A 16,334-nucleotide genomic window follows, 5' to 3' on the forward strand; every position below is an offset into this window, starting at 1 on the left:
TACACCACAGCTCATGGCAATGCCAGATCTTTAACCCACTGAGCAAGGCCAGGAATCGAACCCACAACCTCATGGTTCCTAGTTGGATTAATTTCTGCTGTGCCATGATGGGAACTCCCCTGTAGCTTTTTATTTCAATTCCAAAGGCTACCTGTCAGCCATATAACAGGTTTTTCCACCTCTTATTTCCTATAGGTGACCCCAAAGGAGCCATGATAACCCATCAAAATATTGTTTCAAATGTTGCTTCTTTTCTCAAACGTCTGGAGGTCAGTGGTCGACTGAAAAAGAAGCCCCTGTTGAAATGTGAATCTGTTATAAGATTTTAAAGTTAGAGGAGGCAGAGAGGAAAGAACCAGGTCAAAGCCCCAAGTATGGGAAAATACTAGTGCATCTTTGGAGTTTTGCTCTTCTAGGGTCACTATAGATCTCTACACTCAGTGTAATTCGGGCACCCCCCAGAGTTGTGCAGTGCACACCTGCGCAACTGTATGTGGCAGTACTAGAAAGTAGTGTTTAAATCTTCTTTGGAGGAAAAAGTTGGCATTAATCCATTGTTGTCTCCTTTCCCTTTCCTGATCTACAGTACACTTTTCAGCCCACCCCTGAGGACGTGTCCATATCCTACCTCCCCTTGGCTCATATGTTTGATAGGATTGTACAGGTAAGGATCCTATATTCCTAGCAGGTGTATGAGAAGAGGGTCCTGACTTGCTAGTCCTATGTTGATTCCAAAGGCAGCTCTGCAACATTTACACTCCTTTCTCTAATGTGAAGGGAGTTCTAATCTTGGCATCACCCTTAACCTGCTGCCAAGCCTTCTCTGCTGAGTGTCTGTGTGCACAGTGGGGAAGATGCTTGCTCCTGCCTCACACAGGTGCCTGCAAGTCCGGGGAACTCATGGCCAGGAGCTTATTATCTACCTCTAGTTCTGAGCAGGAATATGAGGCATCATTTCTTTTTTTTCTTTTATTTGGGTTAGATTTTTTCTTCTGGGACCTATTAAAGTTCCCAGTCTAGGGATCGAATTGGAGCTGCAGCTGCTGGCCTGCGGCTCAGTAATTGCAACGCCTGATCCTTAGCATCTGCCACCTATGCTGCAGTTTGTGTCAACACCAGGTCTTTAACCCACTGAGCGAGGCCAGGGATTGAACCCACATCCTCACAGAAACTATGTTAGGCTGAGCCACAGTGGGACGTCTGTTGTTAGACTTTTTGAAAATATCTAGGGTTAGAGAAAAGGAAGTTCTTTACATTGGGGAAGAGAATGAGCATTTGATCCAGGTAAGGTATCCAGAGTGTGTAAGGTGGAGCTGTTCAGGGTTGTGCCTGTGCTGGGGGAAGAGCTGGCCTTTTGGGAGTGGATGCCAAGCTTTTCAGGCTATTCTGAGGCTGATTTGAGAACTGAAAGCAAAAACACTGGTGTTAGTATAGATCAGAAAATCCTTTCTCTGCTCCCTGTTTAAAATACCTCTTTAATTAGCTTATCTATTGATGCATGAAATGCCAATGGAAGATTCAGTTCTTTGGGCTAAAAGTGTTGGTATCTGGCTAAAAAAAATCACTTCTGGTAAGCGTATTTTTTTTTCACATTTTACCATTTCTGAAATTGAGATGTTCTTACAACTGTAGGCATGTTCTGGTTTGATTGGCAGTGTTTTTTCCTTAGTGCTTCATAACAGACTGACAGAGGATGATGCCTTGGATCCTGGCCCAGAGCTGTGGTTGGGGGATGGGTGGGCCTTCAGTCTCTCAATCTGTCTGACCTGTGCTGCCACCTCAGCAGACATGAATTTCCATCCTGTCGAGGGGGTAGGGTCTCAAAGTTCTAGTCACCTGAATTGTCAGGTACCTGAACAGAGAAAAGTGATCATGGACCTCTTCAATTCTGTCCCAAACAGACTCCACCCAGTTGTGGTCCTTTGGCTCTGAGACCTTCTTTTGGTTTTGCTTTTAGGCTATTATGTTCTCTTGTGGAGCCAGAGTTGGATTCTTCCAAGGAGATATTCAGTTGCTGCCTGATGACATGAAGACTCTGAAGCCCACACTATTTCCTGTGGTGCCTCGACTCCTTAATAAGATTTATGATAAGGTACTAATCTTGCTTCTGCTGGGTTGGCCCCAAGATGCAAGAACTGCCTGTGGCTTAGGCCTGACTAAAAACTCTTAGGGACTCTCTGTTGCTAAGGAATGTGTACCAATTCCACCCCTCACCCCTACCAGCATGTCCTTACAGCCACATTTACACATGCAGCCCTGAAAAACCATAATAAATGAAACCCCCTTCCCTCTCGATGAGATTACCTGGACGTGATCTGGAGAAAGAGATTAATTCAGAAGGTTGGGGAGCCCCCCATCACAATTCTGCTGCCTTACCGGGCAGTTGTTACTCTGACTTCCTAACACTTACTGGTTAGTGTGCTTCTTGCCCAGGTGCCAGCCCTCCCCCCACCCCCATAGTAAACAATTTATATGCATTCCATCATTTAATTCCTATAAAACCCAGGAAATCATACCTACATTTATTATCCCTAACTTAGATTTAGTCTAAGTTTGATTGGCAGTGTTTTTTCCTTAGTGCTTAGTGGAGGTTAAATAATTTGTCCAGAGTCATATCTAATAAAGGGGTCAGGCCAGAATCCTACTGCCACATAAAAGTTTTAGTTGTCATTGATCACCACTCCGTTTTTCATGAGGGATGGAAAAATATGATTTTTTTTTTTTTTTTAGGGCCGCACCCTCGGCATATGGAGGTTCCCTGGCTAGGGGCGGAATCAGAGCTGCAGCCACTGGCCCACGCCACAGCCACAACGCCACCAGATGCATGCTTCATCTGTGACCTACACCACAGTTCACAGCAACGCTGGATCCTTAACCACTGAGCAAAGCCAGGGATCGAACCTGCAACCTCATGGTTCCTAGTTGGATTCATTTCCACTGCGCCATGATGGGAACTCCTGATTTTTTTTTTTTTTTTTTAATGGCTGCAGTCATGGCATATGGAAGTTCCCAGGCCAGGCAGGGGTTGAATCTGAGCTACAGCTATGACCTACACAGTGACTGGAGCTGCTGCAGTTGGATTCTTAACCCACTGTACTGTAGCAGGAACTCCAAAATGTGCTTTTTGCTTAATCTAAGCATTTCTCTTGCATTCATTAGCTGAGATTCTTCCATAAAGTCATAACAAATATTTGATTTCCCCTTTATTTATCAGCCTTCAAAATAATGAACTAGTGCCCCAGCAATCTTTGGAAATGGCCAATGGGATGTTTTCTTTGTATTACTATGATGCTACGTTCATATATATGATACTAAATCAAAAGCACTAACAGTGGCACCTAATGAGCTCTTTAACCAAAGTTACTCCCAGGTAACTTTGTAGACAGATGATGACTCTCTTTTGAGGACACACTTATTTCAATTGTCAAAGTAGTTTGCTAAGTACAAGGACTCTAGAGGAGCAGGAGTTCTGTGTGTATGTACTGAGTTCACATCTTTCTTCGTGTGGGGTCGTCAGGATTCAGCAAATCAGTTCATGAATGAAAGCCACTTCCTTATGAAGTGAGGCGGTATCATCCCTTGCTCACTGATGAATGGCCTTGGTGAGGATGTCCAATAGGTTTCCAACTAAGAGGAGCTGTCACCCTGCAGGTACAAAGTGAAGCTAAGTCACCCCTGAAGAAATTCTTGTTGAACTTGGCTATTGCCAGTAAATTCAATGAAGTGAAAAGGGGTGTCATCAGACGTGACAGTTTCTGGGACAAGCTCATCTTCGCAAAGATCCAGGTATGTTGGGTAGAGTATGGATGGTGCCAGGTAAGAATCTGGGCTGCCCACTGACTCAGCATACTTTGTTTTTCCTTTGAGGGTCAAGCATCCCTTTAATTGGACAGACTTTCACACTTCCTGTAGTCCCTCACCTCTTCAGGTCTCTCTTGGACAAAAGGGAATTGTCACTAAAAGGAACTGGTCAAAAAGCAGAAAATGGATTTTTCTTAGGTTCCAGCATTCTCATTCTCTTAGGTGGTCTGTTGCGATCATGAGTAATTTAAAGGGTCCAAGAAAATAAATGATCTGAGGAAACTTTTTTTAAAAAATTGCAAGTCTGGTCCTAGCTATGGCTGAGGGTGGCAGTAATAGCTAACATTTTAGGTTCTTTTCCATAATGACGGACCCTATTCTAAGTGCTTTATAAATTTGTGAGTTTAATTCTTATGATAATACTGGGGAGGTGGGCTGTTCTCCCCATTTTGCAACACAGGAAATTGAAGCCAAGGGCATAGGTTTCAGGAGGTCTTTTGTTTTCACTAACAGGAAAGCCTGGGTGGGAGGATACACTTCATGATCACTGCAGCTGCCCCGGTCTCCTCTCCCGTCTTGATGTTCTTCCGGGCAGCAATGGGATGTCCGGTAAGCCAGGCACTTTTTGTTGACAATAACGTATTTCATTTTTTGCACAAAGTTCACTATTTAAAAATGAAAAAATGAAAACACAACTGAAAAGTACCATAGAGAAAGTCAGCCAAAAGTCTCAAAATCAAGAGAAAAATATCCTTCTAGTCATCTCTTTATGTGCCGTGTACAGAAACCTTTACACAAATGGCATCGGTGTTAACGAAATTTTGCCATTTGCAGTGACATGGATGGACCTGGAGGGCATTATGCTAAGTGAAATAAATGAGAGAAAAACAAATACTGTATGATATAACTTCTATATAGAATCTTAAAAATAGAACAAACTAGTGAATATAACAAAAAAGAAGCAGACTCACAGAGACAGAGAACAAACTAGTGGTGACCAGTCAGGGGAGGGGGTGGGTGGAGGTGCTAGATGGGAGTAGGCAAGGGTGGAAGAGGTACAAACTATTAGGTTTAAAATAAGCTACAAGGATATAGTACACAACATTGGAAATATATTCTGTAGTTTATAATAATTATAAATGAAGTATAACCTTTTAAAAAGTGGTATCCTGTTCTTTTTTTTTTTTTTTTGGCCACTCCCGAGGCATATGGAGGTTCCCAGGCTAGGGGTCGAATTGGAGCTGTAGCCGCCGGCCTACACCAGAGCCACAGCAACGTGGGATCCGAGCCGCATCTGCAACCTACACCACAGCTCATGGCAACGCCAGATCCTTAACCCCACTGAGCAAGGCCAGGGATTGAACCCGCAACCTCATGGTTCCTAGTCTGATTCGTTAACCACTGCGCCACGATGGGAACTCCTGTCCTGTTCTAAAATATTGTTCAACAGTGCCCCATCAACATTGCCCCTTCTCAAATAAACATCTACATCATTTTAATGGTTTTGTAAGTTTAATCAAAGGTACCCAATAAACTAGAATCATATTGATGGACAATGGACACATTAATTTATCATTTTTGGGGTTTTTTTTCTGTTATAATCAATGAAGTGATAAGGATACTTGTATTTATGCAATTATCAATTTAGGATAAATCCTTGAGAGGGGGGGTTACTAGGTCAAAGTATATGTGTTTTTTACATGTTAATGTAGATCATCACACTTCCCTCCAGAAAAGGTCTTTTTTATACATTCTTGCAAATAATGCATAAGGTCTGATATCCACACTTTCTTGCTAATGACAGGCTTTTTCACTCATTCAAATCTTAGCCAATTAGATGCATGGAAAATCTTGATGCACTTGGTTTCTTTCATTAACAGTATGTTTTCTGTTGCTTTCTGGCACGTGCATTCTTTCATGAATTACTCTTACTTCCTTATGGAAAAATGGCCAAAGGATAATCTGGTTGTATTTCACCTTGCTTTCTAAGAGCTTTTCATATAGTAATAACATCAATCTTTGCTGTGTTAGAAATATTTTTCCTAGTCCCATCTTTTTGCTCCATGTATGGCTCTATAAAGTTTCAAGAGTTTATGTAATCGAACAGATTCATCTTTTCTTTTTCGGCCACCCTGAGGCACATGGAGTTCCTAGGCAAGGGATCAGACACTGCGAGCCGTATTTGGGACCTAAGCCGGATCTTTAACATACTGTGCCAGCCAGGGATTGAACCTGTGTCCCATTGCTCCCAAGATGCCACCCATCTTTTTTGCGCCACAGTGGGAACTCCATCTTTTCTATGCGTGTTTTTTAAAAATAGTTTAGACAGGCCTTCCTAACCATCAGTATTTTGTGTCTGTTTTCATTCTTTCCACCGTAATTTAGTACAAGGGCTTGGGCATGGATATTGTCTCATTTTTTACCCGCAACTGTTTAACTAGTTTATTCATTCAGCCAACATGTACAGCATGAATGAAACAGACAGCCTTGCCCGCACAGTGTCTCCTATGTGCACGGATGCCTACATAAATTCCGAATTGATTCCAATCCCTCTGGTCTTTCAAACCAGCATCCTCTTGGCCATTCTAAAAACATTCCTTTCTCTCAGTTCCTAAAACCACAGGTTAGACACTCCTATTGCCACACCCCTTCCAGAAATGCCCTCCTCCCCTTCTCCACCACCTCCGCCTCTGACAGGGCACAGCCCTGCTGCAGCGCTTGTTTCCCTCCATGGCCTCTCTCCAGTCAAGACTATCCTTTACCAGGAGTTGGCAAACTGCAGCATGGGCCAAATCTGGCCCACTGCCTGTATATATAAGCAAATGTTTAGTGGAACACAGCCATACCCTTGCATTTACATATTGCCTACTGCTGCTTTGGGGCTACACTGGCAGAGGCAAGCAGTTGAAAAAGAGAACACATGGCACACAAATTCAAAAATATCTACTATCTGGTTCTATATAGAAAATGTTTGCCAACCCCCATTCTATACCACAGCTATTTCCCTTAAAAAACCCTATTCACTTTCTTCAGCACCTCAGGAGTGCTCCACTGCTCAGGTTCAAGTCCAGTTGCCTTTGAATTGCACATCACGTAGTGAATAACTCGCATTTCCCCATCAGCTTGAAATGCCACATTTCCCAAAGAATAGCATAAGTTTCCATACGCTGGCCTATTTCTGGACCCTTCTGAGTTTTGAGTGAATTCACAGTTGTAAAGACTTAACAGCTCGGACATGAATTCAAGGTATTAGGCAGTCTTGCTATAGGGCATAGCCAGCTCCTGCTCTTAGGTCTCAAAGCCCTTTTTTGGTTTGTGCAGGTGTTTGAAGCTTATGGTCAAACGGAATGCACTGCTGGCTGTACACTTACGTCACCTGGGGACTGGACATCAGGTAGGTTGAATCCTGGGCAGGAGGTGCAGTTGTTGCGAGAAGGGTTCTAACTGAACCAGGACTTAGGAGTTGAGATAACTTCAATGCTCTGAATGAATGTGGCAGATGCCCAACTTAAGTTTTGGTCCAGTCTTTCTTATCTTGGCTGTCCAGCATTGGTGGCAGATGACTTTGTGGTTTTATTCTTTGAGACTCAATCCATAAATATCTCTGAACTATGGCTGGAATCATCACCATTTCATGGTATCCTGGCTGACTTGGTGTGGTGTGTTCTAGGCCATGTTGGGGTCCCCCTAGATTGCAACCACGTGAAGCTGGAAGATGTAGCTGACATGAACTACTATTCAGTGAACAATGAAGGAGAGGTGGGTAGGCTGTGCCCAGCAGTCACTTCCAGGCAATCACGGTAGGGTTGTTTGTATCAGAAAACGTACGCAATTGTGAGCAGGCTTGGGTTGGATTCTTGAGATCTGTATGTAGCAAGGAACTGAATGTCTGTAAACCTACCTTTCTCATCCCCCACATTGGGGATTAAAATCTGGTGCTCTTCACGCTATAGTGGAAACCATCCAATGATGTAAGGTGGGAGCTGGTGTTTGTGCTGGGGTGGCAGCCTTTGCTACTATCATCACCACCCTGTACTATCTCACATGCAGATCTGCATCAAGGGCATTAATGTGTTCAAGGGATACTTGAAGGAACCAGAGAAGACAGAGGAAGCCTTGGACAAGGATGGCTGGCTTCACACAGGGGACATTGGTCGCTGGCTCCCGGTGGGTGTTTCTTTAAAATTTTGGGGAGTCCCTTGACAGTGGAATAGATTTGCTCAGACAAAGGAAAATTAGGTGACTTTTCCAAAGAAGAAGTGTAGCAGTCTGTTTTGTTGTTGTTTGTTTTTTGCTTTTCTCAAGGCAGAAATCGTGATTTGATTATTCCATGGGCCTATAGTGTCTGCCTTTTATGAGTTTCAAAGGGATACATTGCTTTCCATTTAATATAGAGAGACATATCAAAATGACAATGCAGGATTTCTAAACTAGACGTATGCAGAGGCTAGTTTTTGCCTCTTAGTGACCTTCACAGCCCTTCATGGGGGAAGACACTGAGACTTTGACAATCAGCAGCGAGTAGTCTCTGTCAACTCCATCTGTTTTTGTAAGAGAGATAATTACTGCATGGTAATGATGGAGATTTAGAAGCCCCATGGGGGATTTTCCAAGAGCTCTCCTGTTTGAAAATTTTTTGTCTGTTATATCCTGGAGGTGTGGGAATGTAAGGAGATTTAAGGCTCCCTTCTTGCTCAGTATTTTCAGGATTTAAGTGATATTCTGGGAATGTTTGACAGAGAGACCTCAAGAACACTGGTCCTTGTGGTCTACTTCACGGATTTGGGTCTAGTGGTATTTTGGTAACATATCTATTTCTGTATAACAAGAATTCTCTGCTCTAATAAACCTACAATGTAGGCAATAGATAAATGTGTTCTCACAGTGGAGTTATAAAGGGTTGAGCCTTATTAATCACTTTCAAATAATGTCAATTAGGTTAAACTTTACATATTATATATGTTTTTTTGGTCTTTTTAGGGCTGACCTTCGGCATACGGAAGTTCCCAGGCTAGGGGTCAAATCGGAGCTGCAGCCACTGGCCTCCTCCACAGCCACAGCAACGCCAGATCCGAGCCACATCAGTGACCTACACCATAGGTCACGGCAATGCTGGATCCTTAACCCACTGAGCAAGGCCAGAGATGCAACCCGTGTCCTCATGGATACTAGTCAGCTTCGTTTCCGCTGAGCCACGACGGGAACTCCAGGTTAAACTTCTTGGGTTGGCCTTGTTGATGGTTCCAGGGTTGGTTCAGTGTATTGCCCTATTTAGAGTGTGACCATGTGGACTGTATTTGACACTGTTCCCAATTCTACAATTCAAATCCCTAAAAACCTAACGAAGCTCCTCAGACCAATTAGTCCAGAGAAATGAAGCTGCAAGTGACCTCCGGTGGCTGGTCAGAGAGCTTTCCCCAGCCTGGCTTCTGACCTAACAAGCACATCACTGACTTGCTTATTAGCAGTGCACAGTGCAGCTAGCTGTATAGCCTGCTCCCAGACCTAACAGGAAGTTTGCTGAAAAGGGAGTCAAGGGCAGGGTGATCTAACTCAAGTCTTAATAAAAGATAACACCTTCCCTATTCCCGAGAGTTCTGGAAATGGAATAACTGGAAATTCACAGCTGCAAAATTTCTTTGTTGGAAGAGGCAACCATTTACATAATCCCAGCGGGTCCCAGGGACTTTTTCCAAGGCTGCCTGTTGACTCTTCACAAATACAAGCAATACAGACAGGTTTTGTGGAAAGCTGCTCCCCCCAACCCCTTTCCCCAAGTCAAAGAAAGAGAAATGAAAAACTGCTCAAGAGTCAATGGAGAAGTCAAGTTTAAAGACGGAAGAGACCTCTGATTTACCTCTCTCCACTGACATCAGCCATTGCTGCTCTTGTATCTTTGTCTTCTATAGAATGGGACACTAAAGATCATTGACAGAAAAAAGAACATTTTCAAGCTAGCTCAAGGAGAATATATTACTCCAGAGAAGATAGAAAGTATCTACATCAGGAGTGGTCCAGTGTCACAAATTTTTGTGCATGGGGAAAGCTTGCAGGTAATGTACTGTTTTAACAAGAGCTAGTTTCAGACAAAGATCATACCAACTTCTGTGGCTATAGGAAATCTATGTAGGTAGATGGATGAGATCTGAGCTTATAAAACTCAGAAGTGAAAAAATGAAGTGAAACCATGCTCCAAACTTCTAATAAGGCAATATGAATGAAAAAAAATTTTCTGAAACTATGATAAACTCTGTTGACAAGTCAGTAAAATTGTTGAAAGTTACACTAAAGGGTAGCCATTCAGTAGTAAAAAAAAAAAAAAGAAGAAGAGCCCTACAGTGCACTTCGTTTCTACTACAACCAACAGGAATTCCTCTGGCACAAACTTTTATACATACTGTGCTTAAATGCAGCTTCTTGGGAGTGGGGGGAGGGTTACCATGAACAGGCCAGAGATGCTGTAAGCTTAAATGCTGAGCACCGCTTAAGTGGGAAAATGGGATTGGAGTTCCACGGGGATTTGAAATCCATGGTGAGAAAAGAGAAGGATGCTAGCACTGAATTTGAGGGGTTGGGGAACAGCATGTATTAGGAAGATGGAAGGCTGCTTTCTTTCCTCGCTCTGGGGCAGTGCCCTGCTAGTTCCCATGCCTGTTTCCTTTCCAGTCATTCCTAGTGGGAGTGGTGGTGCCTGACCCTGAGGTACTGCCCTCATTTGCAGCCAAGCTTGGGGTGAAGGGCTCTTTTGAAGATCTGTGCCAAAACCAGGTAAGTTTCACTTAGGGAGGCTCATGCACACTCATGGACCCATCGTGGGAGGGGGTGGCCCCCAGCTTGGGCACCACAGCTTCCTAGCACCTCCTCTTTGGAAGAACAGACCCTTGCTGAGTGTGGATTGGCTGGTCTCATGAGACTGGAGGATGGGATGGGGAGTTTAAAAGTAACCACCACCAAACCTCCTGTTCTGTCTATAGTAACGTGAGCTTTGTGGAAAAAAATAATTGGAAAATAGAAAATTTAAAAATACCATCCAGCAAAAACCTGTTACCATTTAGATTTGCCTTTTCTTTTCAGTTTTTGTCTTGTCTTTTTTTTTCTTTCTTTTGCTTTTTAGGGCCACACCCATAGCTTGCGGAAACTCCCAGGCCAGGAGCTGAAACAGAGCTGCAACTGCTGGCTTAGGCTACAGCCACAGCAACTCGGGATCCGAGCCACATCGCTGACGTACGCCACATCGGTGACATACGTCAGGCAATGCGGGATCCCTGACCCGCTTACTGAAGCCAGGGATCGAACCCACATCCTCATGGATACCAGTTGAATTCATTTCCACTGTGCCACAACGGGAACTCCCTCAATTTTTTTCTGTGAGCAGCATTTAGTCATCACATGTGGATACACATACTCTGCCATCCTGCGCTTTTTATCCTGACAAGCTTTGTAGGCATTTCAAACTGGTTCGTGCTCAGCCTTTCTCCTTCAAGCTCTTTTCCAACAGCCACACTTTAAGGTATTGTATATTCTTAGGTTGTAAAGGAAGCCATTTTAGAAGACTTGCTGCGAACTGGGAAAGAAGCTGGCCTTAAATCCTTTGAGCAGGTATATACTACCGATGTTATCCTGGTCTCTCAAGTCCTACCAGAAAGTTGAAAGTTTGCCTTTAACAGTTTCTGAAGTACCGATTTTAGAGGTGCCATTACCCCATTAACGACAGATGGCAGTGATCTTTGCACTGACCCGTACAGTCCCTTCCTGCTGTCCATTGTTCATTCTCCTCCACTCACCCCTCTCCCACATTAGTGAGAAAGTGTGTGAGAATGGGCACATATTACTATTCTCTTTACTGTCCTGCTTCATCAACCCCTCTTTCATAGGGGGAAATATTCTTTAGGGCTCTTCACATAGCATCTAGAGGGCTCTGCAGAACAGTCCAAATCACTAACAAATGCATGTGTACGTGTGCACCTCCTCTTCCAGGTCAAATGCATCTATCTTCATCCAGAGCCATTTTCCATCAAAAATGGGCTTTTGACACCAACCTTGAAAGCAAAGCGGGGAGAGCTCTTCAAGTACTTTCGCACTCAAATCGACAGTTTATATGAGAACACGCAGGAGTAGCTTAAGGTATTTATGGTGAAAAAGGCCCAGAGGTAGCCTGTCTTGTGGGAATGTGGAATAAAAACTAATTTTAGGTTCATTTTTTTTGTCTCCTTCTGTCTGTTGTTTTACCTACTAAATTATAAAACCATAATTTTAGGATTTTTAAAAAATATTAGTGAGAGACTTACCATGTGGAAGCTTAGCCCTGAACTAAACAAATCTTGTCTTCCCCATCTTAAATGTTGCTGACATTTAGGTTTCAGGGCTACTTTTATTAAGATGCCTTTCTTCGGAGCTCCCATAGTGGCTCAGTGGCTAACCAACCCAACTAGCATCCATGAGGACACGGGTTCAATCCCCGGCCTTGCTCAGTGGGTTAGGGATCCAGTGTTGCCATGAGCTGTGGTGTAGGTTGCAGATGCAGCTTGGATCCCACGTTGCTATGGCTGTGGTGTAGGCCAGTGGCTCCAGCTCTGATTGGACCCCGAGCCTGGGAACTTCCATGTGTTGCAGGTGCGGCCCTAAAATGACAAAAAAAAAAAAAAAGATACCTTTCTTCTAGGTCCATTTGTATCTTTGTTCCTTCCTTGTGATCTCTAACCTTTATAAGTGATAACTAGTTCAAGTGCCAAAGTGACCCTTTGGGACCTCTTGTTTTATAGTAAACTTATTGACAATCTCAACACTAAGGCCTTCCAGTGTTTAAAGCTGTTTGTAGTTCAGGTTTTCCAACGTTTCCACAAAAATCACTAAAATTTTAAGTTGCGTTTTAACTAATATTAATCCTATCTGTGAGACAAATTTCTTCTATGTACTTCTGTGTCAACTGAAGTCTGTGTACAGAAGGGAAAAGTTTGAATAGTTCACACTGAATATTTCCTAAACTTCCTTGTTTCTCTGACTTGGAAGAATTAAAAAACTGGGCCTATGACATTTTGTCAAAAAGATTGTTCTAGAAGTGTTTTCTACAGTATATCTGGTGACTGACTCTGTTCCCAACAGTTTGCTGCTGATCTGGAAGCTATAGGGGAAGGAGTTGAAACTCATGTTAAGTGCACTCTTCAGTGAATCAAGCAAAGCACTGAGTTAAGCTGCCCTGAATTGGAAACAGAGACTCACGGACAAGCACGCAGCCCACACCACAGGCTTGTCTGCCGGGAAGGAACTGACTGGACTTTCCTCCCCTGGACTCTGGTGCCTGCTGTAACTCACCCCCATTCAACACGTGTTGCTTCCACTTGTAAGTGTAGAGTGTTTAAAATAAACTATTGTGGGTAACTGAAGTTGTGGTGTGTGTTTCCTCACAGACCACGATGAGAATCAGAATTAGACAAGGGCCTCTGAACAATCACGAAAGCTAGTGGCTCTCAAACTGGGCTACTCACTAGAATTACCTGAGAGTTTAAAAAGATACTGATGCCTAGGTGACACTTCAGGGATTCTGATTAACGTGGTCAGGGGTATAGCCTGGGCATCAGGATTTTTAAAAGGTCCCCAGGTGATTCTAGTGTGCTCCCAAGTTTGATAACTACTGAAGGAAACCAGCTGAGGGCCAGGCCTTCTTATCCCACAGCAGTGAATAATAAAGACCTGGGAGTGCCCTTCGTGGCTTAGTGGTTAACGAACCCAACTAGGATCCATGAGAATGCAGGTTTGATCCCTGGCCTCGCTCAGTGGGATAATGATCCAGCATTGCCGTGAGCTGTGGTATAGGTTATAGATGTGGCTCAGATCCCATGTTGCTGTGGCTGTGGTGTAGGCCAGCAGCTGTAGCTCCAATTCGACCCCTCAAGCCTGGGAACCTCCATATACTGCAGGTACAGCCAAAAAAAAACCAAAAAAACAAAAAAACCAGCCAAACCCTAATGCCCACTGAGCACGATCCCTGTTCTCTTGCCTCTCCCCTGGAGGTAGTCCTCAACAGTTCCTTGTTGGTCTCCCACTGGAATTAAGGAGCATGTTCCTGGGTGGTCTTGCTGGACCCTGAGCCCAGAAAAGCTGAAGAACATCTGCTTTGGGGTATTTGAAACAAAAGGGAAGGCAGGAATTAACCTCCCTCCACATCTGCTTGGCCTCCTCTCCCACTCCCTTCTCACTCATTCCAACTGCTCCCCATGGCCACCTTCCTGCCCTCTAAACACGCAGGCACCGTCCAGCCTGTTCTTCTGCCTAAAATACAGATACTCCAGGAGACACAGGACTTGTCCCCTCATTGGCTTCAAATGTCACCTCCATCAGACTGTCCCAGCAGCCCTCTCCATAAACCATGACTCCGTCTGACATATCTGATGTCTGCGTACCTCCCTCCCCCTTGCTGGAATGGCACGGGGATAGGCGTCATTCACCACCGAATCCCCAGGTGACCTTCCCTTCTTAACTGTTACAAAACTCAAGTTTCCTGACTTAGAAAGAATTACTATTAGAATAGGGGACTCGAAACATCCAAGTCCACCAGCCTAGAACCTGTCACTCACATAAGCCTCAGGTTTGGAAAGACTCAAACACGAGCAGTTTGATATCACTCCATTGAAAGGCTCCTAGGGAGTGGCCAAGGTGGTGGAGAAGAAAGACCCTGAACTCACCTCCTCTCACAGGCACACTAAAATCGCAACCATCCACAGAACAACCATCAATGAAAAAAACTGGAACCTAGCAGAAAAAGATTTTCTACAACTTAAGCCATGAAGAAGGAACCATAACAAGACAGGCTGAAGAAGTGGACTTGTGTTATTATCAAACCCCATACCCCTCGAGCGACCCACAAACTGGAGAGTAATTTTTTTTTTTGGTCTTTTCTAGGGCCGCACCCATGGCATACAGAGGTTCCCAGGCTAGGGGTCTAATCGCAGCTATAGCCACCAGCCTACGCCAGAGCCATAGCAACACAGGATCCGAGCTGCATCTGTGACTTACACCATAGCTCACAGCAACGCTGGATCCCCAACCCACTGAGCAAGGCCAGGGATGAAACCCGCAACCTCATGGTTCCTAGTCGGATTCGTTAACCACTAAACCACGATGGGAACTTCTGGAGAGTAATTACATTACAGAAGTTCTCCCACAGGAGTGAGATTTCTGAGCCCCATGTCAGGCCCTCCCAGCCCAGAGGTCCAGCACTGAGAAGACATGCCCCCAGAGCATTTGGCCTTGTAGGATAGCGGAACTTAACTGGAGGAGCCCCACAGGACTGGGAGAAATAGCGACTTCAACTCTTAAAGAGTCTCACACGTACTGGGACCCAAGGAAACAGCAGTAATTTGATAGGAGCCTGGGCCAGACCTACCGGTTGGATTTGGAAAGTCTCCTGAAGAGGTGGGGGATGGCTGCGGCTCACCCTGGGGACACAGACACAAGTCACAGACATATTTGGACCAGTGTGTCAACACTCCTGACACCTGCCATGTTGGCTTAACAGTGCCAAGCCCTGGCCCCATCCAACAGCCTGTAGGTTTCAGTGCTGGATGCCTCAAGTTATACAACTTACTGGGCAAGACACAGCCCCACTTAGCAGCAGACTGGCTGCCTAAAGACTAAAGAGCCCGAAGCCACTTCCAGACATGCCCCTAGATGGAGCCTGACCCACCAGAGGGCCAAGATCCACCTCCATCCACCAGTGGGCAGGCACCAGCCCCTCCCACCAAGAAGCTAGCACAAGCCTCTAGACCAGCCTCACTCACAGGGTGCAGACACCTGAAGCAAGAAAACTACAATCCCACAACACAGGCCAGACCCTACCTTGGGACCAGCTGGGCCCTAGCCCTGCCCACTACCAGGCCAATGCAATCTTCAGGACACCCAGGACCCCATACCCAAGGGTATCAGGAACAAGCTCCCCCTATCAATAATCTGGAACCAGCGTGGGATCCCTGGGACCTGCAGCCAGTCTCCAGGAACCAGCAATGTGAATCTAAAATATGATACAAACGAACTTATTTACAAAACAGTAATAGACTCATAGACATAGAAAACAAACTTACAGTTACCAAAGGAGAAAGGAGGTGAGGATAAATTAGGAATTTGAGATTAACAGATACTACTGTATATAAAAGATAAGCAATAAGGACCTAATGTATACCTCAAGGAACTATATTCAATGTCTTATAATAACCTTTAACAGAAAAGAATCTGAAAAATAATGTGTGTGGTGTATATATATATGTATGTATAACTGAATCACTTTGCTATATACCTGTAACACTATAAATCAACTATACTTCAATTAAAAAAAAGACAGTCTCCTAGAATCCTGTGATCTCAACATGCCACTAATTGAGTATTTATTTGTGGCCAATATATATGTTTTAAGATTCATGATCAAAGATGGTGAATATTAAAGATGCTGATTTTTTTTACAAAGTAGTAGAACAATTTTTCCTAAGGAACTAAGACAATATTTTTTAGTTAGCAAAAAGAGAGATGCTTTGAGTAAAAAC

General features: G+C 44.1%; 1 protein-coding gene across 7 annotated transcripts in view; it reads left to right on the top strand.

The window, feature by feature from the left end:
• ACSL5 (acyl-CoA synthetase long chain family member 5) overlaps positions 1-13,179 on the top strand; it is a 52,630-nt gene extending 39,451 nt beyond the window's left edge. For all 7 annotated transcript variants that reach the window (XM_013990489.3, XM_084992976.1, XM_084992975.1 and 4 more), the window contains 13 exon segments: positions 196-269; positions 587-664; positions 1,958-2,092; positions 3,652-3,786; positions 4,315-4,410; positions 7,123-7,195; positions 7,472-7,560; positions 7,852-7,968; positions 9,711-9,854; positions 10,468-10,569; positions 11,329-11,400; positions 11,779-11,925; positions 12,904-13,179. In XM_013990489.3, the coding sequence (XP_013845943.2) occupies positions 196-269; positions 587-664; positions 1,958-2,092; positions 3,652-3,786; positions 4,315-4,410; positions 7,123-7,195; positions 7,472-7,560; positions 7,852-7,968; positions 9,711-9,854; positions 10,468-10,569; positions 11,329-11,400; positions 11,779-11,919 (1,256 nt within the window). In that variant the 3' untranslated portion in view covers positions 11,920-11,925; positions 12,904-13,179.
• Positions 13,180-16,334: the final 3,155 nt, after the last annotated feature.

Source organism: Sus scrofa, chromosome 14, assembly GCF_054392235.1.
Source record: "Sus scrofa isolate SSC_HxYL_T2T_F1_AM1 chromosome 14, Sscrofa_HxYL_maternal_Yorkshire_Landrace_v2.0, whole genome shotgun sequence".
NCBI lineage: Eukaryota > Metazoa > Chordata > Mammalia > Artiodactyla > Suidae > Sus > Sus scrofa.